This window comes from Castor canadensis, chromosome 5, assembly GCF_047511655.1.
Source record: "Castor canadensis chromosome 5, mCasCan1.hap1v2, whole genome shotgun sequence".
In the NCBI taxonomy this organism is placed as follows: Eukaryota; Metazoa; Chordata; class Mammalia; order Rodentia; family Castoridae; genus Castor; species Castor canadensis.
This window is the reverse complement of record NC_133390.1, coordinates 138,953,055-138,966,937: the sequence shown is the minus strand read 5'-3', so window position 1 is coordinate 138,966,937 and position 13,883 is coordinate 138,953,055. Positions and strand designations below refer to the sequence as shown.

Sequence of the window (13,883 nt, the reverse complement as noted above, 5' to 3'; positions counted from 1 at the left end):
TGGACAGGGGTTCAGATTTGGATTCTGTAACTTATTGGCTGCATTATCCTGAGCCTATTTCCCACTGCTCCAGCTTCTGTCTTGTCCAAAAGGAAGAATAATCTCCATTTGATCATCCTAAAGGCTCAATGAGATGATGTGGATTAATTGCAGCATCTGGATCCTGAAAACAGATTAAAATAGTATCCCATACCTGAGATTGAGTAAAACTTGTATCACCAGCCCCTCACAGAATTATTAGGGAACAAAATTGCAAAGGAATCACTACATGATGGCTATTTATCTCATTAACATAGAAGTATCCTGTCAACCCATTTCTAGAACAAACCTCATTTGGCTGTCCCTTCCTTGTCTTATTTTCTCTATATTCTACCTGTCTGTCACTTGCAACATGTGTCCTGGGGACTGACAAATCCAAGCATGGTCCTGGGACAAGAGCAACCATTTTACTGGAACGCTGAAGCCCCTGAATCAGAATCTGTCTTATAACAAGACTCTACAATAGTCAAGTTTGAGACACTCTAGACTCTAGACATTGGGTGGGATTTCTAGCAATTCTCTCCCTCCTGGCTGCTATGATATGAGCTGCTCTGCTGCACCATATCCTCCTAGCCATGATGAACTGAAACCTCTGAAAACCATAATAAATCTTTCATCACCCGAGACAAAAGTTTTTTGTAAACTACATTCAGATCAATTATCACATTGGAATGTGGATGTAGGTTATGTAAAGGTATAGTATCAACTGAAGACAACAGTAATATCAATCACATAGCTTTAGCATTTTTAACCTGCTAAACTAATTTTACCTCAAAACTGGTCACTAAATATCATTAGTCTGTAAATCAAGCATAACACATTCTTTCCATGAATTAACCTTATCACAATTGCAGATAATGATTTTTTTACAGGCTACCTCACAGGTATTCTAGAGGAAGGATGACAAATCCAGTATTCAGTTCTTTTGATTCCAACAAATTAATCTATATAAAGATTGCCCATAGAATTATAATGGTCAGAAAAATAAATAAAAATTTTGTGATTTAAAGTAGTTACCAAGTGAATTTGTTCTGATGGCCATGATGGGGTTACTAGTGCCTGACTGTTATTTCTATAACCACAACACAGCAGAAAATATAAAACAACCACTTCCAGGCATTACAGGTAGCACCAAACTGTGATCTTCAAGAGATGGGAAACTCCTAAGGTGACTCTCCCATTTTTCCTGAATAACTGCATGGGTACATTTTCTCAGTCATGATAAAGAATGGTGGAGCCAGAGCATATTAGTCCCAGTGAAGTGAGCAGGCAGGTGACTTTGGGGATGCTAAGGTAGATGAAATTTGTAGAATAGATCTCAGAAAGGAAGTAACTATGAACAAGGAGCCCAGCTCATCCTTGGCTGAAGGAGAGCTTTGCTTGTACAGGGAAAACCATGCAATGATTTCCAGAAAACGGCTGGTATGGAGCTGAGTGAATAATGAAAATACTAGAGGCTGAGCAGGGCTGGAAATTATAGAAAGTTTCGCTCAATCAGAGTTGACAGACCTCATTAACATTTCAATCATTCAGCTGAGAAACCAGAGAGACAATGCTATAGGAGTAAGAAACATATCTTATAGTAAGGTCTTCTCTAGATACACTCTAATAGAAACTAAAAAGTTAACAATATCTGCATGGGTTAAATAACTTGGAGTTTGAGTTCTGCCAAGTTAGAAGGGTTTGGTAGACACCTTGAGCTTTCAAAATCTACTCTGTCAAAGGATAAAATGAAGCCTACAAAAGTTCAAAACAATCATACAGTAAATTGCATACAAGAACAACAAACCCCTTTCCAAAATAACATATGAGAATTTAGTCTTATGTCACAAAATGTCCAGTATGATGCAAGATGATGTTTGAATGAAAAAAATCTTTCACAGGGGTCAAGCAGTCTTCTCAGTTAGCTCAGAACCTGGGATTTGGATCACATTTGCCAATTCTCTTATTGAAATGTCTTTCTCCAACTCATCTCGCCTGCTTTCTCCATGCAGCCCAGAGTTGGAAGTCTTCCAGGGTCTCTTACCGCCAGGCCCATCGACTTTGAACCCTCACAGGTATTAACAGATTATTTCTTGGCAAATGATAATCATGGGTGGGGCAGAGAAGGATGTCAATGAATGGACACACAAAAACAGGTCACGCCAGGCCAGAATTGAACTGAATGAATGACGCAGCTTCAGGGGAAGAGAACAGATTCATTCTCCTAGAACTAAGAAGCAATTTGAGGAAATTTCATCTCTCCTTGGTTCTCTGGGCCACGTGGTCATCTTCTTGGTGGTGTCATAAAGCATACCTGAAGAAGGTAAAGAGAAATAGAAGATTCCCAGGTGGAAAAGCTCTCAGGAATGAAGAGGAGCTTCCTCTTGAGTTCCCAAATTGAGGCCTAGCCCTGCTCTCAACCTAAACAAAGATCCAGAGATCTTTGTTCGAACCCAACAGCGGGTTCGAACCCAAGCTATGGCCTAAGACTGAGGATCCGGCGGCAGAAAAGGAAAAGAGTTTGCCATAACTTCGTGGACTCCAGTAAAAGGAAAAAGGTCTTCGGGTATCTGCAGGAGGGTGTCTGGATTTGAGGGCGTGGGCTCAGGACCCGGATACACCTCGTCAGGAGTGTGAGGTATTCGAGTCTCCTCGGTCTCTCATGACCTTAAATGAACTCTAAGGGTGCTAGGCGAGACTGCGGCTGCCTGGCGCTAATGGAATATCCGCGCAAGTCTCCAACCCTACAGCCAGAGCTGGGGAGACCAGAAGTTCAGTCAAGAAACCACAAACATATTTTTTTTTCATTTTTCTTTTATTATTCATATGTGCATACAAGGCTTGGTTCATTTCTCCCCCTTGCCCCCACCCCCTCCCTTGCCACCCACTCCACCCCCTCCCGCTCCCCCCCTCAATACCCCGCAGAAACTATTTTGCCCTTATCTCTAATGTTGTTGTAGAGAGAGTATAAGCAATAATAGGAAGGAACAAGGGGTTTTGCTGGTTGAGATAAGGATAGCTATACAGGGCATTGACTCACATTGATTTCCTGTGCGTGGGTGTTACCTTCTAGGTTAATTCTTTTTGATCTAACCTTTTCTCTAGTTCCTGGTCCCCTTTTCCTATTGGCCTCAGTTGCTTTAAGGTATCTGCTTTAGTTTCTCTGCATTAAGGGCAACAAATGCTAGCTAGTTTTTTAGGTGTCTTACCTATCCTCACCCCTCCCTTGTGTGCTAAAGCTTTTATCATGTGCTCATAGTCCAATCCCCTTGTTGTGTTTGCCCTTGATCTAATGTCCACATATGAGGGAGAACATACGATTTTTGGTCTTTTGAGCCAGGCTAACCTCACTCAGAATGATGTTCTCCAATTCCATCCATTTACCAGCGAATGATAACATTTCGTTCTTCTTCATGGCTGCATAAAATTCCATTGTGTATAGATACCACATTTTCTTAATCCATTCGTCAGTGCTGGGGCATCTTGGCTGTTTCCATAACTTGGCTATTGTGAATAGTGCCGCAATAAACATGGATGTGCAGGTGCCTCTGGAGTAACAGTCTTTTGGGTATATCCCCAAGAGTGGTATTGCTGGATCAAATGGTAGATCGATGTCCAGCTTTTTAAGTAGCCTCCAAATTTTTTTCCAGAGTGGTTGTACTAGTCTACATTCCCACCAACAGTGTAAGAGGGTTCCTTTTTCCCCGCATCCTCGCCAACACCTGTTGTTGGTGGTGTTGCTGATGATGGCTATTCTAACAGGGGTGAGGTGGAATCTTAGTGTGGTTTTAATTTGCATTTCCTTTATTGCTAGAGATGGTGAGCATTTTTTCATGTGTTTTCTGGCCATTTGAATTTCTTCTTTTGAGAAAGTTCTGTTTAGTTCACATGCCCATTTCTTTATTGGTTCATTAGTTTTGGGAGAATTTAGTTTTTTAAGTTCCCTGTATATTCTGGTTATCAGTCCTTTGTCTGATGTATAATTGGCAAATATTTTCTCCCACTCTGTGGGTGTTCTCTTCAGTTTAGAGACCATTTCTTTTGATGAACAGAAGCTTTTTAGTTTTATGAGGTCCCATTTATCTATGCTATCTCTTAGTTGCTGTGCTGCTGGGGTTTCGTTGAGAAAGTTCTTACCTATACCTACTAACTCCAGAGTATTTCCTACTCTTTCTTGTATCAACTTAAGAGTTTGGGGTCTGATATTAAGATCCTTGATCCATTTTGAGTTAATCTTGGTATAGGGTGATATACATGGATCTAGTTTCAGTTTTTTGCAGACTGCTAACCAGTTTTCCCAGCAGTTTTTGTTGAAGAGGCAAGAAACCACAAACATATTAACTACAGAAGCCGAAAAGACGCGCCTCTGTGACGTCATTTCCGCTCGCTGGGCCTCGGCAGCACTGGATGCGGAAGTTACTGCAGGGGTCTCTTGGACGTGTAGTCCTTGAGATAGTGGCGTTGAGCGAGAGGATCACGACACGGGAAGGAATTTCACCGGAAAGCCTGTACAAGTTTTATGATCGTAGTTTTAAGAAAACCAGGGATAACTGGATGTCGAAATGGCCATTTTTCAGTTGAGCGGAGCACGTCACCCAGAAATGGATCCGACGGAAGCCAATAGGAGCTACGTGTCGTCAGCGCACTCTGGTTGCGCCAAGCATTTTGGGAGGTGTGGTCCTCGCGCCATACTGAGGATTGTGGGTGGTGTAGTCCCGGCGCCCTAATGAAGATGATTTCCCAGCTGGTGGCTGGAACGACCCCTTGTTCTTTGGTGGCGCTGGTGAGTGCAGCTCCTTTGGGACCCTTGCCGTAGCCATGGGCTTTTCTGCACGGAAAGGAAGGTACTGAAGAGCTAGTCTATGGGATGAGCCTGGGGACTAGGCTAATGGCCCGGGGAAGGGGGAGGAGTGGAGGGGATCCGCTGGCGTGGGTCGGGCCGGGCTCTGCCGGATGTCTCATTTTGAGGGTGTAGGCGCGCTTCTCCTAGGGAGTCGACTGAATTGTGAAACCTAGTGGTAGGTGGATCTTCTGTCCTAGGGTTGTTGTGGGTGGGGACAGGTTCAACCTCCATTGAAATCGCAGTATTGGGAGAGGAGGTGTCTCATGCTGTAAATCCCCAGGTTTTCAGGGGTTGAGTAAATAGGCTTTTAGGGATCTGCTATTTACCAGGTGGTGGAGCGGGTCTATCCCTGTAGCCATGTGCCCTCAGAGTTTTGGCTGGTTGGGAGCTGTGGTCTTTGGGTTCAGTCATGCTTTTTGACCTTGCTGGGGTGGGGAGAGGAGCCGACAGGTTTTAGCCAAACAAGCCAGGGTTTTTCAATGGGTGTCAAAGGCCACATTGGTGCAATCTTAGGATCTCAATATATTCGTTTCTGGATTTGGGCCTTGAGGAAGAGGTCATTCTGGGTCCATTGGTCGGTTTTTCGAAGGTTCTGAGAACCATTACTGAACACAAGACTCACAGGATTTTAAATTCCATTTTAATGTTTTGTTATGGAGAAATTTCAAACAGCCAGGAATAGAACTCTAAAGACCTGTCACCTAGATCCAACACTTATCACCTCATGACCAAACTAGATTCACCTCAAAGTGGACACAATGATAATCTTTAGGACTGGGAGAGTGACTCAAGTGGTAGAGTGCCTGCCTAGCAAGCGTGAGACCCTGAGTCCAAACCCTAGTGTCACCAAAAAACAAAAACAACAAAACAGAGGAGAGAGAGAGAGAGAGAATGGAGAGAATGAGAATGGCTGAATAATGGATGAATATCATCCTTTAAGAGCCTGAACTCCACAGCTGTCACTTCATACTTTTATCACCTTGGCAAGAGAATGACCTCACTGTGCCTCAGTTTTCTTATCTGGAAATAATTGTAGCATCTACTGCATTGGGATAGAAGAAGGTAAAACTTATGCAGTGCTTGGAATAGTTATATTCTAAGTGGTCAGTAAATATTACCCTTCATTACTAGTAGCAGAGAGGATCACCTTATACTCAATGTCAAGAGCACATCAGGGCAGGCTAATTTCTTAGACCACATCCCAGTTCTCCTCCTAGGAAGCTGCCCACAATTCTATCCTTCTCTTCTGTTAGGTCCATTCTTGATGCCTTTAAGGAAGAGAAGACACTACTCTGTTGGAGCTTGAGAATTTCCAGTGACTTTCCTGAACATTATTTGTTCTTTTTCTGCCTCCTGTGACCTCTGGCTGTCCAGGGAGGGAAAGGGGGGACTCTGGGGCTTCAGCATCAGGTAAGTGCCACTTTTGCATACTAGACCATGAGTAGGTTTCCTTTGCTCCATTTTGACCACTTGTGTCCTATAGTATCCCATCAGGGATCAGGCCCTTGCTGGTTACTTAGGGAAACAGGCCTATTCTAAGATCGACAGTTTTGACGGAATATTCAGACAAGGTGCCCTCATTCATTACACCTCCATGCTTGCTTCCTCAGAATTTGATCCATTTGCTCATTTCCAGGACTTGTCAGATATGGTGAAGTTGTTATCATTCAGTTGTCCTTTTTTTTTTTTTTTTTTTTTGTGGCACTGGGGTTTGAACTCAGAGCCTCACACACTTGTTAGGCAGATGCTCTACCATGTGAACTACTCCACCAGTCCTATTATTCAGTTTTTGTGTCTGAATTGGAAATGTCTTTACTTACTCTCTTCCCTGCTAGAATAGTTTGGAGCAAATCGTTGTTATATTATTTCAAGTATTTCAATAGGCATCTCTAACACATCTGTCCATGTGCACAATTTTATGTAACATATGTACAATAATTTTAACATGTACAATTTCATTTTTACCCAACATAAATAGCTTATTAATATTATTTGATAGCTAATCTATATTTAATTTTCCTTAATTGTTTACAAAGTGTATTTTTTCCCCAATCAGAACAGCCATGGTCAGAGGCTGGAGAGGGAGGAAGAAGTACCTGGAATTCAGATGATGGTTTTCCCTGTCTCTTTCTCTCCTCCCATTTCTCCTGACCTTACTGATTTGTGTTAATAGCTGCAACTTCTACCTCATGTTAGAAGCTGGGCCTCTTGGGTTTTCCTTGCCTTCTTGTACTTACTTCCCAAACTTCCCTTCTATTCTATTGGCTGTTATTGCTTTCATTCATTTGTGCTTGTGCACACTCCTAGATTTATTCTCCTCTTGTCTCCATTCTTCCACATGCTCATCCTTCTGTCTATTCTCCACCTTCTTGCCCTTTGTCTTTCTTTCCATTAAACTCCTTGAAAAAATTATCTGTATTTGCCATCTCCATTTCTATCCCTCTGTTGACTCTTAAACATTACATTAAGGCTTTTTCAGTTCTGTTCACCAAAAAATATCGTCCAAGTCACTAATATTCTCCCTACAAGTAAATGCCATCATCACTTCTCAGTAACATTTTGCTTTGTTGCTTATTTGCTCTTTAAAATATCCTTTCACCCATTTACTTTTTGTTTCTAGGTTTTCTTTCCACCTCTGTCCCTTTTGCTAGCTCCTCCTCTTCTCCCAAGCCTTGTCTGTATTCAGTTCTTAGACCTCACATCTTCTCCACCTATACTTTCCTCGATGGAGCTGTTCATTCTGAAGGCTATCGATATCATGTCTCTGAGGTTCATCCTAGATCTCTGCCTTCAACTCCCTATCCTAGTTTCCTACTGTCTGCTTCACATTTCCACTTGGATATTTTATGGGCATCTCAAAACTAATGTACCCAACAGCAAACTGTGATTACCTCCTCCAAATGTGCTCCACCCCAGTGGAGTATAGATAATTCTTGAAAAGGGAGCAAAAACCTGGCAACTCCTTCCTTTGGGTTACTTAGGATCAAAACCTCACAGTCATCCTGGATTCTTTTCTTGTTTTTGCCCGCTGTCTATAATAAGCAAATCTGAACTCTTAACCCCTGCTGCTTCCACTGTGCTCCAGTTCATCATTCTCTACGTGGATGATCATTGCCTTTGAGTGTTCGCTTGACTTCTTTCCTTGTCCCCATCCCTTAAAGTATATTAGTACAGCAACCACAAGGATCTTTTCAAATGTGAATCAAATTATGTCATGCATTTACTCAAAATCTTCTAGTGGATTCTCTTCCAAACCAAAGTCAAAAACCAGTGTCCTACAAGGCTGGGTCTCATCTCCCCATATTTATTCTTAGATTTCATCTCCACCTCTCCAGCTCTATCATGCCACATACATAGTGAAACATCTGCTTGACTATACCAGCCTGACTCTTGCATCAGGGCCTTTGCACTGGATATTCTCTTTTCTGAGATTTCATATCCTTAAAAAAAAATTTTTTTTTTTGGTGGTACTGGGGTTTGAACTCAGGGCCCAATGCTTGCTAACAGGCACTCTACCACTTGAACTATTCCACCAGCCCTTTTGTATTGGGTATTTTCAAGATAGATAGGTTCTCACAAACTATTTGCCCAGGTTGACTTCAAACCATGATCCTCCTGAACTCTACCTCTTAAGTAGCTAGTATTACAAGCATGAGCCACCAGTGCCTAGCTGCTGTTCAAGATTTTTACTCAGTCACCTCAGAGAGGCTATCCTTAATCACCCTATTTAAAATTCAACCCCCCCCTTCCTTTCTATTTTTTCTTCTTCTGTGCTTCATTTTTCATGTCACTCATTACTTTCTGATATACTGTGTGTTTTGTTCATTTATTTCATAGGCATATCTTCCTCCTCTAGACTCAAGTCAGTGAGGGCAGGTGTTTTGTCTTTATTCACTTTTGTATCCCCATGTTTCAAAATGCCTGTCACACAGTAGATACTTAATAAATATTTACAAAGGAATGACTCAACCTTGCTCAACCTCATGGACATAAGAGCTCATTCTAGGAGTAGGAGATGAGGCAGACTAGGATGTTGGGAGATGTCTATAGAGACTGTCAGGAAGCTTTTGCCATTGTCTTCCTGCTGCAGCTGGAGTTGGGGCAGGGGAGATTGAGAGTTAGTCTTTGTAATTGCTTTCATGTGGCAGGTAGGGAAGTAGTTAGGGTGACTGAGGAAGGACATGGATAATAGAGAGGGTGTTTTTGTCCTTAAGAAAGCAGATGAGAAAGAGGGCACAACACTGCACAACAAACTACCCTAAAACTTGGCAGTTTAGAAGAACAACCATATCAGAGTCTTTCACAATTGTTTGAGTTTATCTATATTAGCTGGGTTATTCTGAGTTGTAGATCTCACTGAAGCTACAGTCATATGGGGCTCATTTGAGTTATACTATTCAAGATTGTTCCTTCACACATTTGTGCTTTAGTGGGTTGGCTGGAAGACTGGAGCCAATTGGGACATGGTCTCACTCTTCATGTAGTAGCTGGACCTCTGCTGTCTGTGTGTTGTCTCCTATCAAGGTATTTGCACTTCTTTCATGATATCTTAGGGCTCCCAATAGTAAAAGCTGTCTGGCTTTCTTAAGACTTATGCCTGTGTGGCACAATGTCACATTTATTGGTTAAAGCAGAAACAATCTGAAGGAATTCCCAATGTTTAAAGCTAAAATAATTTGAAAAGCAAAATACATAGTAATAATACTGTGTTATAACCTGTAGAATAAGAGCCAATATAGACGTACATACTTACATAAATTTATGAACAGCTCCTGCTTACAGAATTCTAATTAATGAATTTGGAATGAAAATGAGAAATAGAATATTGTCATTTGGTAAATACCATAGTAATAACTGTTATAAACAAGATTCACAGATATATGCTAAAATTAGTCAGTGGAAGTTTGAAGAGAAATAGAAATAGGGTGTATATGATCTTAAAGTATCTCTCCCAAGATATTTGTTCATTATAAAGGCAAATATAGTGACTTTACAGTGGAGAAAACCCAGCAGACACTGCCTCACCCAAGTGGTCAATAGCAAGGATAACATCACCCGTAATGAGACATGTCAATATTATGAACTCATGGATATGGAGCAGTAAAAAAGGGTACACCATCAAAACATCTGAGGTATTCTAGCCAGAAGTGAAATAACCTCATTCCAATGGGGAAAAAAAAATCAGGCACGTCAGATTTTCTTCAAAAGCATCAAATTCACAAAAGACAAAAAAGAATCTGTCACAGATTGGAGACTAAGATACAGGACAATTAAATGGAATGTGAGGAAATTACTGGATTCTGAACCAGAAGAACGTTAGTAGGAAACCCAACGAAATTTAATTAAGTCAGTAGTACTGTGTTCATACTAATTCCTGGCTTTGGTCATTATGCTGTGTGTGTGTGTGTGTTGTTGTTTTGGTGCTACGGTTTTCTAAAATGGTAAAGTCGGAAGAAAATCAGGTAAAAAGTATAGGGGAATTGATATTTTTGCAACTTCTCTATAAGCCTAAAATTAGTTCAAAATAAAAAGTTTTAAAAGTTGGTCAATCATATATTCTTGAGTTTTTATTTTTAAGAGTATCTCAGCATGTGCAAAAGCAATCATGACTCCTCCTTAGGTGTTATAATAATAGTATATGTAATATTGACCAATCTTGATTTCCTGGGTAAGTCTCAATTTGTTGTAGTAAAACATTTTCTTGTCGTGGGTGTTGGAGTCTCTTTCCTAATATTTTATTTACTTTTTGGCTTCAGTTTCCTTTTTTGAAGTATAAAGTTTAGGCCCTACTGTTTTACTTGCTTTATGAAAAGAATGGGTCTGGGACAGTATCTGGAGTACTGAGACTAGCTGGTTTGAGGGTTTAGTGGAATTTCTTTGTGATTGTCTACTGTCAGTTTTCATAAGTATACTTCCTTGGAAGTTACTTACTGCAACTAGGTATACAAACTTATTTGTATAGAGCCCTGCAAAATAGTCTTATGTGACTTTAAAAGTGTTTTTTGGTGATTCAGTATTTTCCCTTTGTTATTTCTTATTTCATATAAGAAATATTTCTGGTTTAGTTCACTTAGAATAATATCTTCAAGCTTCATATTGTAGCAAGTGTCAAAATTTTCTTCCTTTTTCAGATGAATTCCATTCAGTACATTCAGATGTACTTCCATTGTACATATACACTACTTTTTGTTTCTTTATGTGCTCACGGACACTTGGATTGCTTGTACCTTTTGGCTATTGTGAATAACGCAGCTATAAGCTGGAGTGTGCTGTATCTGTATGAGCTACTGCTTTCAGTTCTTTTAAACATATGCCCAGAAGTTGGGATAGTACAGCACAAAATAATTCTATTTTAATTGTTTAAAGGAACAACTATATTGTTTTGTGTCCATACCGTTTTATATTCCCACCTGTAATGTGCAGAGTGGCTGAATTGTGATTTTGAAAAATTGGTAGAAGTCTGGTATTTTGTGCTTACAGATTAACAGTTTTTCTGTTGGATATGTTAGAGTTAGATCAATTTTTCTAATGTTATTCCGTAGGGCCTTTCATATTTAGCTTCAAGCCATCTGGCTTTGAAATGCTTTCTTGTATTTTAATTTTAAATATTTTTTTCTGCTCCATTGCTCTTGTTTTCAGGAATAATAATTATATGAATGTTATTCCTTTGTCTGTTTTCTATTTTAGCCTCTTTTTCTATGATTATCTTTACTTTTTTATTGTTAGTTGCTGGCTATTCTTTTTTAAATTAGCATATATCAGTTGTACAAAGGGGTTTCATTGTGGTACTTCCATGCAGGCATATAATGTGCTTTGATCAAATTCACCTATCTGTTACTCTTTCTTATCCTCCATTCATCCCCCCCCCTTTTTTTTTTTTTACAGTTTTTAGTCATTTACTTATGCTATTATCATATGTATATAATGTACTTGATCATTTTCACCCCTCAGTCACCTTCTGCTTTTACCCTTCCCCTCCAAACAACCCCTCTTTACAATCATGTCTTACTACTATTACCTTTTTTTTAGGTCTAGAATCCACATATGAAAGAAAACACATGTTACTTGTGTTTCTGAGCTTGGCTTATCTCACTCAGTTTTAAGATGTCCAGTTCCAATTGTTTTCCTGCAGACAACATAATTCCCTTCTTCTTTATGCCTGTATAAAGCCATTGTGTATACGTACCACTTTTTCTCTAATTCATTGGTTGGTGGACACGTAGGCTGATTCCATAGCTTGACTGTTGTGAGCAATGCTACATAAATATGGTGTGCAGATCTCTCTGTTGTATGCTTACATTCCTTCAGATATGTATCCAGGACTGGTATAGCAGGACCATATGTACTTCTGTCTTTTGTTTTCTGAGGAACATCCATACTGATTTCCATAGTGGTTGCACTTTCTTACACTCCTGCCAATGTGTAAGGGTTTCTTTTTCCTTCCCACATCCTCCCCAGAATTTGTTGTTTGCTTTCTTGATGATAGCCATTCTGACTGAAGTGAGATGGAATCTTAGTATCATTTTGATTTCCATTTCCATTATGGCTGAGGATTTTGAACACTTTTTCATGTATTTATTGGCTATTTGTACTTCGTTTTAGAACTGTCTGTTCAATTCATTTACCCATTTATTAACTGGATTATTTGTTCTTTGTTTAATTTTTTAGGTCTTTATATATTAATCCTTTGTCCAGTGAAAAGCCTGCAAAGAATTTTTCCCATTTTGTCCATTGTCTCTTATTTCTGGTAATTGTTTTCTTTGAAACACAGATGTAGGCCTATGTCTATGTCTCCAGTTGTTTTCCCATGGTAGTTATAAAGTTTTACATTGAAATCTTTGATCCATTTTGAATTGATTTTCATACAGGGTGAGAGATAGAGATAGGGGTCTAGTTTTAGCTTTTCTCTGTGGCTTCCCGTTTTCCCATCACCATTTTTTGAAGAGGCTGTCTTCAATATATGTTTTTGTCTTTGTCAAAAATCAGAAGACTATAACTGTATGGGCTTATTTCTGGGTCTTTTATTCCATTGGTGAACAAGACTGTTTTTGTGCGACTACAATGATGTTTTGTTACTATGGTTTTGGCAGTGTGTGTGTGTGTGTGTGTGTGTGTGTGTGTGTGTGTGTGTATCAAGGTCTTACACTTGCTAGGCAAGCGCTCTATCACTTGAGTCATACCTCCAGCCCTCTGTAGTATAATTTGAAGTTAGGTATTGTGAAACCTCCAGAATTGCTCTGTTTACTCAGGATTGCTTTGGCTTTTCAGGGTCTTTGAATTTTAGGATTATTTTTTCTGTTTTTGTGAAGAATGTCACTGGGAGTCTTATAGGAATTGCATTGAATCTGTACATTGCTTTTGGTAGTATAGCCATTTTCCCAATATTAATTCTACTTCTGACTATTTTTAAGCCAGAAATTTCATTTCAATCTTTGTCTTCTAAATCCTACATACAGGACTTGTCTTTATTTTTCTTCAGAAGTTCAGTCAAATTTCGATTTCTCCTTTCCCCCCGTTTCTATTGTTAGTTTGTTTTTGAATTTTGATTCAAGATGATATTTCATATCCCCAGAAGTTTGAATAATGTATTTAAGTCATCTTGTAGTTATGGTTTTGTTATAGTTCTTCTCTGTCTCATCATAATTTTTTGGTGGGATTTTCTTTAGCTGAATTGGTTGCATTCTCATTTCTCTGCCATGCTTTTTAATAGGTGGTAACTGTTTGCATGTCTGCATTTCTGTAAACAGAACTGTGAGATTCTGGTGTTTTTGAGGATTTTTTTTTTCCTAGTTCAGGAAGATTTCTTTTGCTGCATAACAAGTATGATTTCCATACTTAATTGCAGGAGGAGAGGTTATGTATCCTTTTTTTTTTTTTTTAGTACTCTTTTTCTCTTTGCTTCTTTTTCCCTTTCCTTTGCCATTTCCCAGGGGTACATTTTCCTTGTTTTTTTAAATACCCCTTTGGCCACTACTCCAGCAGTTGTGGGGTTAAGGACAGGCCCTGACTCATTCATGGG

General features: G+C 39.6%; 1 protein-coding gene across 12 annotated transcripts in view; it reads left to right on the top strand.

Moving 5' to 3' along the window:
* Nucleotides 1–4,387: 4,387 nt before the first annotated feature.
* Znf133 (zinc finger protein 133) overlaps nucleotides 4,388–13,883 on the top strand; it is a 60,054-nt gene continuing 50,558 nt past the window's right edge. For 4 of the 12 annotated variants that reach the window (XM_074074258.1, XM_074074259.1, XM_074074257.1 and 1 more), the window contains exon 1: nucleotides 4,395–4,804. In XM_074074258.1, the coding sequence (XP_073930359.1) occupies nucleotides 4,748–4,804 (57 nt within the window). In that variant the 5' untranslated portion in view covers nucleotides 4,395–4,747. Of the gene's footprint in view, nucleotides 4,866–4,949; nucleotides 5,040–6,117; nucleotides 6,275–13,883 lie in introns of those variants that run through there. The other 8 variants (XM_074074264.1, XM_074074260.1, XM_074074265.1 and 5 more) reach the window with 6 other exon arrangements.